This window comes from Gossypium hirsutum, chromosome D02 (genome assembly GCF_007990345.1).
Source record: "Gossypium hirsutum isolate 1008001.06 chromosome D02, Gossypium_hirsutum_v2.1, whole genome shotgun sequence".
In the NCBI taxonomy this organism is placed as follows: Eukaryota; Viridiplantae; Streptophyta; class Magnoliopsida; order Malvales; family Malvaceae; genus Gossypium; species Gossypium hirsutum.
Window position 1 is genome coordinate 33,058,347 of NC_053438.1, and position 17,163 is coordinate 33,075,509.

The following is a 17,163-nucleotide window of genomic DNA, read 5'->3' on the forward strand; positions in this document are numbered from 1 at the left end:
CTTAGTTGCTATCTATAAATAGTTGTTTTCTTTATTTTTGTAAAAAAACTTTTGACATTTTGTTAATGAATTGCTGTCAAATTTGTGAGGCATTTTCTCTCAAATTTCGTTCGAGACCTGTAAGACTTATCTAGCTTCTAGTGGCGTCTTCTCGAGTCTTTCTTGAACTTATCACTCCCTAAACTTGAGTGTGGCATTCACTGTAATACCTTTGGTTCATACTTTCCTAAGTATCAGGTCAAGGTTCCCACATTACCAAACCCAACTCTTTTAGGTCCTTTAAGTTTCGGGTCAACACTCCTCTTTAGTGTTGGTTCATCCTTGACCTTTTTGAGCCAATTTGTCTATTTCGTATTAAAACATACCATTTCGTACAAACACCAAAACTATTTCTTTCTAATCCCTAAACCGTACTCGACCAAATTTAAAACATATCTGTTCCATTCTAGCCTTACACATTATCCCTTTCTTATATACGAATCTTTCCTCATTTCATAAATCTGAACTTAACCTATTTTCTTTTAAACTCTAAAGGATAAAGCATACTTCTTTGTTTATTGATCGGGCAACTAAACGACTCGGATTCATCTACTAAACCAAGATCGTATCATTTGGTATCAGAGCTGGTTAAAATGAGAAGTACGAGCACTGGAAGTCATTTTGAAATAGATACGTAAAAAGAAAAAGTTCAAAAAAAACATTTGAAATTAAAAAAAAATACATATATACGAAATTAAAAAAAGAAGTAAATTAAAAACAATTGTGTACTAAAAAAAGGGGTTGTGCTTCAAGTTCTGAAAGTTGTTCGCTTCTTTGTAATCCCGATCATTCCCTAATACTCTTATTTCTTTCTTTCACGCCACACTTAAATCAAAGCCTCCCTTGTTTCTTTTAGCCTACCCATAACCTAACATCAATCCCTTGTGAACCATTTTGAACCCGACCCTCTAGACTAAGATACGTCACAACGAGTCACTCACAAAATCATGAGAGGAAATTGAGTGGAAAAAGGCACGAGTGTGTGAGCGCATTAGAGTGGAGGTAAAAGCAAAAAACGAGCGCAAACACGAGTGTGAGTGACACCAAATTTTCTTTTCGAGAGATTTGTGAGGTTTTTGTTGTGAGGTCTTTATTTTAATGTCTCAAAATCCTGAACAAGACATGGCGGAAGGAGGTGGAAAGCAACCAATCCGAAACGTTGTGCCTGGAGGAGGTGGAGTGTCGGATTTGGCTCAACAAGCCATGTTGCGAGAATTCCAACGCATGCTTCGGAATGAGATGGAATCATTCAACAATCATTTGGAACAAGTCAAAGAGAGGACTCAACGAGAACGTACCCCCCAAGGGCCACAAAGAGAATGAGACCAACCGAAAATCACTCAAGACGACCTCTATGATTCGAGTGGAGCCGAAAGTGATCAAGGGTCAAACCAAAGCGAAAGGCGAAGAGGTCCAAGGAATCGAGGCAATCAGGATCAAGGACAAATGGATGACGACTTGAAGAACATTAAACTTTCCATTCCATCTTTCCAAGGAAAATTCGATCGGAAAGCCTACTTGGAGTGGGAAAAAAAGATTGAATTGGTTTTTGATTGTCACAATTATTCCAAGATCAAAAAGGTGAAGTTGGCAGTCATAGAGTTCTCCGATTATGCCATGATTTGGTGGGATCAACTCACCACGAGCCGGAGAAGGAATGGGGAACGGCCAATATCCACTTGGGCCAAAATAAAAGCTGTGATGCGACGACGTTTCATTCCATCCTACTATCATCGGAAACTCTATCAAAAACTTCAAAATCTCACTCAAGGTTCAAGAAGTGTTGAAGATTACTATAAAAAGATGGAGATTGCAATGATTCGTGCCGATGTCCAAGAAAATCATGAAGCAACGATGGCGCGTTTCCTTCCTGGTCTCAATCGAGACATCGCCAATGTTGTGGAGCTGCAACATTACATTGAAATTGTATACATAGTGCATATGGCCATTATGGTGGAGAAGCCACTCAAGCGAAAGGGCACCGTTAGAAGTTATCCCACCACGAGCACAACGAAATGAGGCCAAAGCACGAGTAAAAACAATCCACCAAGCCGTTCCAAAGAGCCAATGTTTCCTTCTAAGACAAGTAAACCTATGGGCGACACGACCAAAGGTAAGGCGACCGATTCATTTGCCAATCGAACAAGGGATATCAAGTGCTTTAAGTGCCACGGAAGGTGATACGACTACGCCCCGGGCACACTTTTGGACCAGCTCCCTAAGAATTGCTTGCAAACCCATGCGAGATGATTTAGTTCAATTCCATTTCATTGAGCTCCGTTTAGCTCGTTTCTAGCTCCAAGAGCTCGAATCAGCTCAAATCTAGCTTAATTCCATTTATGCGATAATATAGTTGCTGAAATAATTATTTGAGTTAGTCAATTTAGTTATATACAGCTCAATTAATTTTCATTGTTTAGTTCGTCTTAAATCTGGACGAATTTAATTATGCATGTTAATTGTGTTTCTTACATGTTTTTAAGTCATCTTAATTTCTACAGCTTATAAATATGTTTTATACCATGTTTTAATGTGTCTTGTCCTAACCGAATTAATTAGGTCTTAATTTAATTAATTGTTTCTTGTTTTAAATATGTGAATTTAAATTGTCCAGATTGTATTTTAATTATGTTTCAGCTGAATATAAATTAATGTAAGTTCATTTACTCCTTTTGTAGGTTGGCCAAATGTGGGAATGCATTTAAAAGATGCATGCACGTTAGATTCAATGTATTTGGCAATACATGCATGGAATGCAATTAAAATGGTGTGCTGATTTTTGAAGTTTCCTATGGGACAATTCGGCCAAAGGAGATAATGTTTCCTACTCCAAAGCTGCCAATTAATTCGTTCACATTGTTGGATACATTTTGGTTGTCCGGTTCATGGTGTTCACACTTCAAAACTCTTCAAAGCTGAGCTTTCACACTTCATCTGACTGCTTAATTTCCGTTTAATTTCTGGATACTTTTTAGCAAAAGTTGCATCTTAAATGAGCTTATTTATGCTCACTTGCCGAACCTAGCTCATCCATGCACCATCCAAGTTGTCCAATATTCATTTATCCATCTAGAAAGTGACCATTGGAGCTCACATTCAGTCGAATTTAGTGATACGAGTCATAAAGGCCCAATCCAAGTTCAGGAACGTGATGGGCTCAAATTGCCACAAGGCCCAATAACGAGATCAAAGGCCCGACAAATGCGGTCCAAACTAAATGGGACTATTCAAGAGCTTGTTAGCAAGGCCTTAGATGCATACACAAGAGAACAAGAAAATCAAGATTCACTTTCTTGTTTTCAAGAAAATCAAGAAACCGAATCTTGGCCCAATGTTGCTGTTCGAAGAGATTTCAAGAATCAAGAAAATCAAGATTTCAAATCTTGGAAATCTTGGTCCAAGAAACCAAATTTTGCAGCCAAAACGCATTGGATCTCCATTACGAGCGTCAACGACCCAATTTTGGTAGGAGATGGATCACGAGCCCAAATTCTTGAAGGCGAGGCCCAATAACCAAAATCCAGCCTAATCAAGAAATTTCTTCATACTTAGTTGAAAATCAGGCCAAAATGTCAAAGGGTCCCAATTTGTAAACATCTTACTTGTTTAATTTAATTTTTTAATCTTTAGGAGCATTACATGTAAAATTCGGCCCAAAACAGCCCATATAAGTGCATGGCCGAATTCACCTTGTTATTTTATTAATTAGGTTTAATTTTTATTAGTTACTTGTGAGATTAGGATTTGTTGGAGGCCTATATAAGCATTGGCCAGCCACCATTTGTAAAAACATCTTATTATCATTCAATACATTAAATTTCAGTTTGTTAGAGTGCAGAATTTTCTTTAGGGTTTTCTCCAAGAATTCTCTCTTGAGCTTTCTTTAGAAGTTGTTTTAACAATCTTTTGATTGTGGGAGCCATCTTCAACCTTCTTCTTACCATCGATATTCTTTGGAGGGGAGATTAGAGCCGTTTGAAGAGATTTGTGAAATCTTTTGGGATTTCAAGGATCTTTAGAACTTATACTTTAATTTTTGCTGTTTAATTTCTTTTATTTAATTCTACTTGTGCCGAATCTCAATTCTAATTTATTTGCTGTTTTATTTGTTTTTCCAGCTCTCGTTTATCTTAAAAGATTGATCAATTTCACTTTTTGCTGGAGTTCGACCATCAGCCCTAAATCCCCAAATTCTAGGGTTCTTGCCGAATTCACACTTATTCTTCTTGGGTGAATTTGGTTGTGGAAACTTATGGGAAACTTTCGTGGTGGTCAATTGAGCAGATCGCCCTCGCTTTCTCAGCCTCAATAGCCGTTTTATGCCTTCAATTTCTTTCTTTCTCATTGACGCACAAACCCTAATTTGTTTAAAGAAATTCTAGTCGATCTAATTTGCTTGCTGATTTGGTGTTATTTGACAGATTCAGCTTGTGGGAGTTCATTCTTGGGAATCAATTTCGGGTTCTTGGTTTCAAGAAACCTCTTTCATAAGTGTTTCGTTTCTTGATTAGATCTTGCTATTTTTTTTGGGTTCTTATTCCAGATTTTAATTTTCTAGATTTAATCTCGTTCTTTGTTTGATTTCAGATCTGTTCGTTAGAGCTTTCGTAGGAGTTCCCCGTGACTTGGCAACTCGATCTTGGTCCGCGCGCATTCCCATATCATTTAGCAAGACCATTAGATGAATTCATTTGCTTAATTTCTAAGGATGTATATGGCTATTCAGCTAGCTTAGTCTTTGCCTATAAATAGTTTACTTGTTTATTGTAAAAGGTTATAGAATTTGATCAATTAAACTTAATAGAACTTTTGTTCTTGTGAGGTTACCTCATCTCTTCTTTCGTTGGAGTCTCGAAGCGACTTATCTAGCTTGCTAGTGGCATCAATTCGAACTCCATTTAACTTATCACCGAACCGGTGTGGCGTTCAACCATATTATTATACCTTTGGTTCTTACCTCCATATAGGTAACGGGTCAAGGTCTACTTCTATCCTTCATCAAAATTCACCTTAAGCAATATAAGATTCGGGGCAATAGTTTTTAGTATTGAAACATTCTTGAAGCTTGAGTTTAACTTCCATTCCATTTAATCTATCAACCTACAAGCTATTTTCTTTGTTAAAATTGAACCTATCCATTCCCAAAAGCCATCTTTTTGAACCCACTTTGTTTAACTCCATCGATCTACAAAATTAAATGAAAACTTCTCGTCGATGATTAGGCAACTACGTGAAATGACTCGATTAACCCGAGTCGGATCGCATCATTTAGTATCAGAGCTTGAAAACGAGGAGTGTCGAAGATCAAAGAATTCGAATTAGGTTCGTGAATTGAAAAAAAAGAAAAAAGAAAAAAGAAGTTCAAAAAAAAAGGTTGTATTTGTTTTCATTTGTATTCAGCATATTGTATTGGAAAAGTAAAAAAAAAAGAAGAATTACGAAAATTCAAAAAAAAAGAAAAAAACTACGAAGTTGTGAAAAAAAAGGTGAAGTGTTGAAAAAAAGAATTCCAGGTTTATTCGTCTTTTGAATTCTGAACAAGTGAGTTCTTCTTCTTATCTACTTCCCCAACGCCACACTTAGCCTTGATTTTATTTCGTTTCAGCCTACCCTACACCATTTCATTATTCCCTTTGTTACCCATTTTTGAAACTGACCCTCAAGCAGGAAATTAAGTCTACCGAGACGAATTATGAAATTGTGAGACGAGGTGAGTGGTAAAAGGCACGAGTGAATTACATCAAAAGAAAAAGAAAAATTGAGTGTAAACACGAGTGGAGTGCCATCCAATTTTCATTGCGAGTGAAACGTGAGATTTTTATGGTGAGGTATTTAATTGTTGTTTTATTTTAATCACTATTCTTTTTTAGCAATAAAATCATGTCTCGAGAAGAATTCTTTGCCGATGAATTTCAATACTTGGTGAACGAGATGGGCAGAATGTTGGAGGAAAAACTAAGTCCATTAGGAAGACCTTTGGACCAAGTGGAGGAAAAGGCCTGAAGAAAACAAAATCCTCCAGGTCGAGAAACAGAGTCAGATCATCATGGCGATACACATCCAAAGACTATTTGCAAAAAAATTCTTATCGGGATTCCTACTCGTCAAGGAATTTGAGACAAAGAGAAGAAATCTTCGAGCCTGTGACTTTTCGATATGACGAACGAGAAAGGACGAGTTATTCCTCGTACACTTCGAAGAAGTCCTTCCCGAAGGATTATTCCCAAAGAAATGAACGAGAAGCCTTCGAAAATACTGTCTATTTCTTTGAGCCAAATGATTATCTTTTTGATTCTTTTGTATCGTCCTCACATTGTAATAAAAACAAAAAAGAAGAAAAAGAAAAAGAGTGCGAGCGAGAAAATGAAAAAGAAAAAGAAATGAAAGAAAAAGAAGATGAGTGTGAGAAAGAAAAGAAAATTGAAAATGAGATTGAAGAAAGAAATGGGAGTACCAAAGAAATGAGTGATATGATAAAAGAGAAAGGGTTTGAAAATGAGTTGGAAAAATAAATAAGCGAAAAAGATGAAGGTGAAAAAACGAGGAGTGTTTTTACTAACCGTCCTATGAGTTCTCCTTGTATTGTTTCTACTTTCCAGGTTTCTCGAAATCCCATTGATAAATTTCAACTTCAATACTTTTCTGAGGAGAGACGATCTCGATTAGTCGAGGAAGGTAAGATCGTAACTGACCCTAATCCACCATCGCCTAAAGGTAAGCACGGTAAGGGTTCTATGTTAGTCGAGCTTCAACAAATTCATATGCATGATAATGGTAAAATTGCTAAAGACTTAGTTAGTAAAAGACTTTCCTATCTTCATTTGTCTAAGTATCAATTTTTGATTGGTGATGACTTTGATTGGGATGATGGTTTGAAGAATTTTTTCAAGATATGTCTAGTGTTGACAAGTTCGATGATGAATCAAGATTAAAACAACACAAACAAAATCTGGAATTGTGTGATCAAAAGTCGACATATCATCTGTTTGGTTGTGTTGATCATGTGAATTATTTAATTTGTGGTGTGAAATTTCCATGTTTTTGTAAATCTTTTCGAATGACATTTAAAGGGTTTGCTTGTTTGAATTTGAGTATGCTAACACCCTCGTTGTTTAATTTGTGTAAATTGTTGGAGATAAAAAAACTCTTCTTGCCATTTGGATCGAGTAGCCAAAATCATGTGTTTAATCCTGGAGTTTGTTATTATGAATCATTCATGAAAGAAAGAAAGCATCATAAATTTTGTTTGAATGAATGTGTAAACAATCTTTGTTTGTATGATGATCTGTCTTTAAGTTTGAAAATGAGACATGTGAATCTTGTTGGTTTGTTAAGTCAAAATCAAAATTTTGTTTCTGGAGGTTGTTCTCAACTGTGGTCTAAAAGATCTGAACATGTTTTGCATGATAATGATTTTGAGTTGCTTAATGTTCTTTCTATGAAGTCTGTCATGAAATTGCCAAATCAAATTGAAATTGCAAGAGAAAATTTTGTCTTTGACCCCGGTGAACATCATTCTATATCGTTGTCTAAGGTAATCGAACCATGGAAATTTAACTTCAAAAACCATAGCTATCAAATGCCTTGTGATTTAGGTTTGTTTCCATCAGAGAAAAAGGTAAGAACGATTTCTATTTTTGACCCCGGTATTGGTTTATTTGTTCAAGTTGTGAATCAAATCTCGGAAAGTTCCTTTGTGTTTAATCTTCATCATGTCACTAATTCGTTTTATTCTTTTATAGGTGACAATGTGAGGTGGTACCCTCTTAAAGAGGGAGGGCATGTGAATGAGCTTCTTTCGATCCGAGCCATTTGTGGCTCTTAGAATATTGAAGATTTTTTGTCAAGCAAATGGCCCGATTTGGAAACAAATCGCTTTAAAGAGGGAGGGGATGATACGACCACGCCCCGGGCACACTTTTGGACCAGTTCCCTAAGCATTGCTTGCAAACCCATGCGAGCTGAATTAGTTCAATTCCATTTCGTTAAGCTCCGTTTAGCTCTTTTCTAGCTCCAAGAGCTCGAATCAGCTCAAATCTAGCTTAATTCCATTTATGCGATAATATAGTTGCTGAAATAATTATTTGAGTTAGTTAATTTAGTTATATACAGCTCAATTTATTTTCATTGTTTAATTCGTCTTAAATCTGGACGAATTTAATTATGCATGTTAATTGTGTTTCTTACATGTTTTTAAGTCATCTTAATTTCTATAGCTTATAAATATGTTTTATAGCATGTTTTAATGTGTCTTGTCCTAACCAAATTAATTATGTCTTAATTTAATTAATTGTGTCTTGTTTTAAATATGTGAATTTAAATTGTCCAGATTGTGTTTTAATTATGTTTCAGCTGAATATAAATTAAGGTAAGTTCATTTACTCCTTTTGTAGGTTGGTCGAATGTGGGAGTGCATTTAAAAGATGCATGCACGTTGGATTCAATGTATTTGGCAATACATGCATGGAATGCAATTAAAATGAAGTGCTGATTTTTGAAGTTTCCTATGTGACTATTCGACCAAAGGAGATGATGTTTCCTACTCCAAAGTTGCCAATTAATTCTTTCACATTGCTGGATACATTTTGGCTGTTCGGTTCATGGTGTTCACACTTCAAAACTCTTCAAAGTCGAGCTTTCACACTTCATTTGGCTGCTCAATTTCCTTTTAATTGCTGGACACTTTTCAACAAAAGTTGCATCTTAAATGAGCTTATTTATGCTCATTGGCCAAACCTAGCTCATCCATGCACCATCCAAGTTGTCCAAGATTCATTTATCCATCTAGAAACTGACCATTGGAGCTCACATTCAGCCGAATTTAGCAAGACCATTAGATGAATTCATTTGCTTAATTCATTTATTTATTGTAAAAGGTTACAGAATTTGATCAATTAAACTTAATAGAACTTTTGTTCTTGTGAGGTTACCTCCTCTCTTCTTTCGTTCGAGTCTCGAAGCTACTTATCTAGCTTGCTAATGGCGTGAATCCGATATCCATTGAACTTATCATTGAATCGGTGTGGCGTTCAACCATATTATTATACCTTTGGTTCTTACCTCCATATAGGTAACGGGTCAAGGTCCGCTTCTATCCTTCATCAAAATTCACCTTAGGCAATATAAGATTCGGGGCAATACATTTTAGTATTGAAACATTCTTGAAGCTTGAATTCAACTTCCATTCCATTTAATCTATCAACCTACAAGCTATTTTCTTTGTTAAAACCAAACCTATCCATTCCCAAAAGCTATCTTTTTGAACCCACTTTGTTTACTTCCACTTATAAATCAACCTAACTCTATCAATCTACAAAATTAAACGAAAACTTCTCCTCGACAATCGGGAAACTATGTGAAATGACTCGATTAACCCGAGCCGGATCGCATCAGAAGGGGGCATATCGCCAGCCAATGTCCCAACCGTAGTAATATGGTGGTTCGTACGAATGGAGAAATATAATTGGAGGAGGAAGAACTTGAAGATGAGCCCGAAACCGTTTCTAACAATGAAGAAGCAGTTGAACATGCTCTTGATGGAGAACTCATTGTAGTTAAAAGGAGCCTAAGTATTCAAAGTGTCAAAGATGAACAACAACAAGAGAACATCTTCCATACTTGTTGTCAGGTTCAAGGAAAACTTTGTAGCGTCATTATCGATGGAGGAAGTTGTACGAGCGTGGCGAGCACTCTCATGGTGGAAAAACTAAATCTACCGACCACCAAGCATCCAAATCCGTACAAAATCCAATGGCTCAATGATGGAAGAGAGCTAAAGGTGACCAAGCAAGTTCTAGTTTCATTCTCCATTGGAAAATATTGTGACGAGGTACTATGCGATGTTGCTCCAATGCATGCGGGTCACTTGCTACTTGGCCGTCCGTTGAAATTTGATCGGCGAGTTATGCACGATGGCTACTCCAACCGTTATTCCTTCAAGTACATGGAAAGGAATGTGACATTAGCTCCGTTGACACCAAAGCAAGCTTACGAGGACCAAATCAAGCTGAAAAATTCTGTAGAACAAATGAAAGAAAAAGAAAAGAGTGAAAACACAAAAGAAAAGAAAACTGAGAAAAAGAAAGAAAACATGAAAAAAAAGTGAAAAGGAAGCGAGAAAAGAGAGAGATGAAAAAGAAAAAGTGAGTGAAAAACAAAATGTATTTGCAAAAGAGAGTGATGTTCGAAAGGCATTCTTGGCAAGGCAACCAATCCTTGTACTTATGTATAAGGAAAACTTGTTTAATACTAACAACTTAACTGGAAATCCCCCTTCTTCTGTTGTTTCCCTTTTGTAGGATTTCCAAGACGTCTTTCCGGATGAGGTGCCAAGTGGGTTGCCACCACTTTGTGGGATTGAGCACCAAATTGATTTTGTGCCTGGAGCCGTTATTCTGAACCGACTAGCATTCTGAACCAATCCCAAAGAAACCAAAGAGCTTCAAAGACAAGTTAATGAACTCATGGAAAAGGGCTATATCCGAGAGAGCCTTAGCCCTTGCGCTGTTCTAGTTTTGTTGGTACCAAAGAAGGGTGGAACATGTGTGTTGATTGTCGCGCTGTAAATAAAATAACCATTAAGTATAGGCATCCCATACAGTGCCTAGATGACATGCTCGACAAGTTAAGTGGTGTAAAGTTGTTCTCAAAAATTGATCTCAAAAGCGGATACCATCAGATTCGAATGCAAGAAGGTGATGAATGGAAGGCTGCTTTTAAAATGAAACATGGTTTGTATGAATGGTTGGTCATGCCATTCAGCTTAACCAACGCTCCTAGTACTTTTATGAGACTTATGAATTACGTATTGCTAGCGTTCATTGGTAAGTTTTGTGTTGTGTACTTTGATGATATACTTATATATAGTAAATCTTTGGATGAGCATGTAATGCATCTTTGATCTGTTTTGGAAGTTCTTCGAAAGGAGACTTTGTATGCTAACCTTAAGAAGTGTACATTTTGTTCTGACAAAGTGATTTTCTTAGGTTTCATGGTCAGCTCGGAAGGCCTTGAAGTAGATAGCAAAAAGATTAAAGCAATTCAGGAATGGCCGAGACCGATGAGTAAGCCAAGTGCGAAGCTTACATGGGGTGAAAAGCAAGAAAATTCTTTTAATATTATTAAAGATTGTCTTACTAAAGCTCCATTGTTAGCATTGCCTGATTTTTCTAAAACATTTGAGATTGAATGTGATGCCTCAGGTGTAGGAATCGAAGCCGTATTAATGCAAGGCGGAAGACCTATCGCATACTTTAGCAAAAAACTGAATGGAGCCGCATTGAACTACCCAATCTATGACAAAGAGATGTACGCGCTCATTCTAGCTCTCGAGACTTGGCAGCATTATTTGTGACCGAAGGAATTTGTGATCCATTCAGATCATGAGGCGTTAAAGCACATTAAAGGCCAGCACAAATTAAACAAATGCCATGCTAAGTGGGTAGAATATTTGGAATCATTTCCCTATGTTATCAAGTACAAAAAGGGTAAGGAAAACATAGTGGCTGATGCTCTTTCGAGAAGGTATACCCTCTTGTCATATTTGGATTCTAAACTACTTGGTTTTACATTGTTGAAAGAATTATATGCTACTGATGAAGATTTTGGAGAAATATTTGTTGCATGTAAAAATGTTGTTGTTGCTATTGATAAGTTTTATAGGTGCCGATGGTTTCCTTTTTAAAGAAGGAAAATTGTGTGTGCCACGGAGTTCCGTATAAGAGTTGTTAGTAATTGAGGTGCATAGCAAAGGCCTCATGGGCCATTTTGGCGTTGGAAAGACTTTAGCAACTCTCCAAGAGCATTTTTATTGGCCAAAAATAAAACGAGACGTTGAATGGATTTGTGCGTGTTGTGTGACGTGCAAGAAGGCCAAATCCAAGGTTAAGCCGCACGGGCTATATACGCCCCTTCCTATACCCGACGCACCTTGGGAAGACATTTCCATGGATTTTGTCTTTGGATTGCCTAGAACTAAAACGGGGAAGGACTCAATTTTCGTTGTAGTCGATCGTTTTTCAAAAATGTCACATTTTATTTCTTGTGCAAAAACTAATGATGCCGTTCATATTGCTAACCTTTTCTTTAGGGAAATTGTTCGTTTGCATGGCATCCCAAGAACAATCGTTTCCGATCGGGATGTGAAGTTTTTGAGTCATTTCTAGAGGTTGTTGTGGGGAAAGCTCGAAACTAAATTGTTGTTTTCAACCACTTGTCACCCCCAAACAGATGGCCAAACGGAAGTCGTCAACCGTGTGTTATATACTTTGTTGTGCGCCATTATACGGAAAAATCTTAAGTCGTGGGAGAAGTGCTTACTGCATATCGAATTTGCATATAATAGATCCGTTCACTCGGCAAGCAAATACTCTCCTTTTGAAATCGTTTATGGATTTAATCCGTTAACTCCCTTAGATCTAGTATCTTTACCTAACGATCAACTTATTCATGCAGATGCTAGAAAAAAGGCTGATTATATCAAGGAGTTACATCAGAAAGTTCGAGCCAACATTGAAGCAAGGACCGAAAGTTATACTCGAAAAGCGAATAAGGGTCGAAAGAGAGTTGTCTTTGAACCTGGTGATTGGGTTTGGGTTCACATGAGGAAGGAAAGGTTTCCATCCCAACGTAGGTCAAAGCTATTACCGCGTGGTGATGGCCCTTTTCAAGTCTTAGAACGAATCAACGAGAATTCCTATCGACTCGACCTACCTGGTAAGTATAACATAAGTGTAAGTTTTAATGTGTTTGATTCATCTCTTTTTGATGCAGATTCTGATTTGAGGGCAAATCGCTTTGAAGAGGGGGAGGATGATACGGCCACCCCCCAAGTCCCAACTACCTCGAGCAAGAAACCTTTGGAGCTGCCCCAAGGCTGATGCAACCTTAGCCCGGGAAATTACTACCGAATCCATTGAGCTGCCACGAGGACCAATAACTCGATCACGAGCTAAGAGATTTCGAAATGTAATAGCAAGCTATGTGGAATGAGCTTGGGAAGAGGGAGTGGCCGAATTTGATAGTCGTGCTTCAAACCGTTCAAAAGGCATTACTTGCAATTTATTCCAAGCTGAATTTGTTTCTTTTAATTAACTTGTTTTAGTTTAATAAATAAGTTGCTGATCAATTAATTTAACTTATCTTAAAGTTTTAATACATGAGTTAGTTATTGAACTTTATTAAATAAGATGCTTCTTAATTGATCTAGTTCCTAGGATTATTTATTGATGCATAAATTAAGTTCTTTAAATTATGCTTCTTTAATTAAACTAGTTGTTGGAATAATTATTGCATATATGTTTTATTTCATTTATTTAAGTAAGTTTAATATGTGTTATGATTAATAAGTGTTTTAATGTGTTTAATAAACTCATTTTAATGTGTTTATTGCAGGTGACTTTTTAGCTTATAGTGATTACAATTCAAGGCTGTTATGTGACACCCTAATTTGACCCTAGTCGAAAGTGGTTTTGGAACCCCAAAACCGAGTCACAAAAATAATCAGATGTTATATTCTGTGCTTATTGAATGTGGAATTTGTATGTGTGAATATTTCGTGCCTTGATTTTTATCAAGGCGGTGTTAATTTATAAGAAAGGACCCATGTGATAAGACTTGAAAATGTGATAGGTGAAATTTAAAGTGGCCAAATAATGCATGAGTTATTGACATGAGGGACTTGCATGTCAAATGGACCACTTTTAATTAGTGGCCGGCCATAATGATAGTTGATAGATATTATATGCATTTTTATTATAGCATGATAATAGTTAATGGCTTTATATTATGGAAGAAAGAATAATTAAAAGAAGGAAAGAGTGATAGAAACAAGGTATGTCCATCTTTCTTTTCCCCATTGCCGTAACTAGTGAAAGAAAAAAAAAGGAGAAGAAGAAGCCAAGGCATTCGGCCATGGTTAGTTCATAAATCAAAGGTATGTTAATGTGATTTTTATGTAATTGTTCATGAATTTAAACCATAGTGCATGTGTGAAAATTTGATGTTTTAAATTAGACTTATGAAGGTGAATTTCATGTGATTGACTTAGTTGAGAACCTAAGAAAATATGATAGGGGAATATGTAAGGATCAAATGATAACAAAGTGAGGAAACTTGGGTTTGCATGTCAAATCACCCAAACCTCAAGTAGTGGCCGGCCAAGCAAGGATGGTTCTTCCATTAAGTTGAATTTTTAATGATGCTTTTATTAGTAAATGATTAAAATAGATCAAAAAAAAAGGAAAAGAAAGGGGGAATAAAATAAGAAAGCAAGAGAAAGTCTTCATCTTCTTTCTTTTCTTGAAGTGCCGTGAGCTAGGGAAGGAGGGGAGACTTCATTGTTTTTGGGTTCTAGCCGTACCTAAAGAAAGAAAAGAAGAAATTGAAGTTAAGGCATTTGGTCACCTTTAAGTGGATTAAGGTATGTTAATGCTCTATCATTGAAAATCTTTGTATATTTGGAGTGGCCATCAAGTATAGAAGCTAGCTCATGGCAAATGTTTTTTTTTTGTAAAGTTAAGAAGATGACATTCGGCCATGGATGGTTGTATTTCTTTGATGTCGTTTTTGATGCTTTAGGGTATTGAGGGTTGATTATAGATGAGGTGAGTTTCTTGATTTAAAATTTGATGGATGTTAAGCTAGTTAGGCAACCAAAGGTTCAATATTTTTGTTATGTGGTTATATGTGCATTTCGGCCATGGTCTTTGCTTGAATTTGAGATTTGTAATGTGATTTTCCTAAATTGTCTATGAATTTTTGGTTGTTGATTTCATGGTAATGGTATATTGAATCCATGACTTGAATCCATGAAAATTAGTAAGGTTGCATTCGGCAACTTGCTTGGAATTAAGAAATGATGTCTAAGCTTAGGTGATTTCGATGATGATATATATATTCATAAGTATATTTAGCTGATTCGGCTTTGGTATTTGCATAGATAAAATATGTGTGAAGTTAGTTGTTGTGTTTGGTTGAGGTACTATAAATAGCTTATGATTAATTCATCTTTGGTAAGTTTCATGTATGATATGCTATGGCTTTGAGAATGCATTTTATAAATTAGTTCGAAAAGGAGTGAAATAACAATTATATGTTTGACTATGTATTGGATATTTTGGTTTGGTTTGTCAATGCAATGTATGCGCTTAGGTTATGCTTAAATGGTTAGTGGAAGTAAATGATGTAATGTCAACCATAATTTTATATGTTAACAAATATTATGCTAATTGTTATGATTGGTATGAGTTAAAATGCGGATGTGTATAGATAAGCAAAAGGATATGTTTAGTATTTAGTTAAAGTAACGAAATTGTACTAAAGAGAGTATTAATGCATGTTTGGTACTTGAGATGATTGAGGTGGTGATCTCGAAGCTAAATGTTATAAGGAATAAGTGTATTTCTTGCTAACCGAATTATAATATAATCGAATGTGGTTTTACACAATAGTGATGTGATAAGTTTAAATTTGGTTCAGTAGCTCAAGAACTCAAGGAAACAAAGTCGGATCATGGAAAAAGGGAAATTGGTCGAATAGTCAGAATTGACGTACATTAGCGATCGAGGTAAGTTTTAAGTATTAAAGCCTATAATGTGATTGAGTATGATATGTTAAGCACATATTAAAAGAATCATAACTCTATTGTAAATCTTTATGCATATAGCCTAATGGTTATTATGAAGTATAGGTAAGTTATTGATATGATATGTTGCCAAATGGATATGATATTATGAAGTGCTGAAAGGATATGTCAGAAGAGTAAAATTGTGATAAACCTGCTCAGGACAGCAGCAGTAACATGAATTTAGAAAATCACCATAAATTCATGGATTTGAATTAGAGGCTGAATGAGACATGAAATTAAAGCTTAATGAGTCTAGTTTCTTATAAAAGAAACCGTGTAAGCAAAGGAATTTCTGATAATGAGAAATTTGATTCGTAGTAAAGAGTGGTCAGATTAGTCAAGCAGTGAAACAGGGGAAACTTTAAGAAAAATCTGGTATTGATTGGCCAAACCTAAAATTCTGGAAATTTTATGGATGGAAGACATACGAGTCTATATTCAGGGAAAATTTACGGAAAGTGATTTGGAGTTTTGTAGCTCCAGTTATAAATAATTTAGTGACTATTGCTCAGGAAAAACAGCTTGTGCTGAATTTGAGATTGTGTTGTAAACCTTGATAAACTTGTTTTAGTTGCTTATAAGCTATTGATTAAACCCATATGTGAAAGTGTATATATATGTGATAAGGCTTAATGGCCGATGTGATGAATGTGAAAGTGTATATATGTGATAAGGCCTAATGGCCGATGTGATGAATGTGAAAGTGTATATATGTGATAAGGCCTAATGGCCGATGTGATGGATGTGAAAGTGTATATGCGTGATAAGGCTTAATGGCCGATGTGATGAATGTGAAAGTGTATATATGTGACAGGGCCGAGTGGCCAATGTGATGGATGTGAAAGTGCATAAATGTGATAAGTCCCGAAGGGCATTTGTGTCAGTACTATATCCGGGTTAAAACCCCGCAGGCTTTATGCGAGAATATTATCACTGATTAATGTCCCTAAGCTTCGTGCTCGTACTATATCCGAGTTCTAAGGACCCGATGACTACGTGTGGGGATTATGTCCGGGTAAGATTTCGTAATAAGAATTGCTTATAAATATATTCAATGCGAAAGGTTAAACAGGTATGTACTCCAAGTTTATATGTGAGCTTGGTTTGCACTAAATCATAAGGTAGTTATGTGATGCATACGAGAGCAATCTATGAGACTATTCTTATGCTTATGTGACATCGGATCAGTGTGAGGGGTGATGTGAAATCATACGATATATCTATGTCACATGAGCTCACTTTTATGTGAAAGTTTATCTGCCTATTGTATATGATGAGATGTGCGTATTCGGAAAAGGGATGGTATGCCCGAAGGAAGAGTGAAATAAAAATACGAACAACTATGTTATAATTTGATTGTTATCTATTGCCACTGCTTAAAACTTACTAAGCATTGTAATGCTTACTCCGTTTACTCTGTTTCCTCTGTCTTATAGATCTCATTGCGAAGCTACAGGCTCGGGGATCGTCAGCAACTAGTCACACTATCACTATCCACT

The 17,163-nt window shown here is 36.2% G+C and overlaps 1 protein-coding gene across 1 annotated transcript; it reads left to right on the forward strand.

Annotated features, from left to right (window-relative positions):
* Nucleotides 1-1,485: 1,485 nt before the first annotated feature.
* LOC107899873 (uncharacterized) lies at nucleotides 1,486-10,454 on the forward strand. The gene is made up of 3 exons (XM_016825616.1): nucleotides 1,486-2,022; nucleotides 9,512-10,057; nucleotides 10,338-10,454. Exons 1-3 carry the CDS (start codon nucleotides 1,486-1,488, stop codon nucleotides 10,452-10,454), a joined length of 1,200 nt encoding a protein of 399 aa, XP_016681105.1.
* The last annotated feature ends 6,709 nt before the right edge of the window (nucleotides 10,455-17,163 follow it).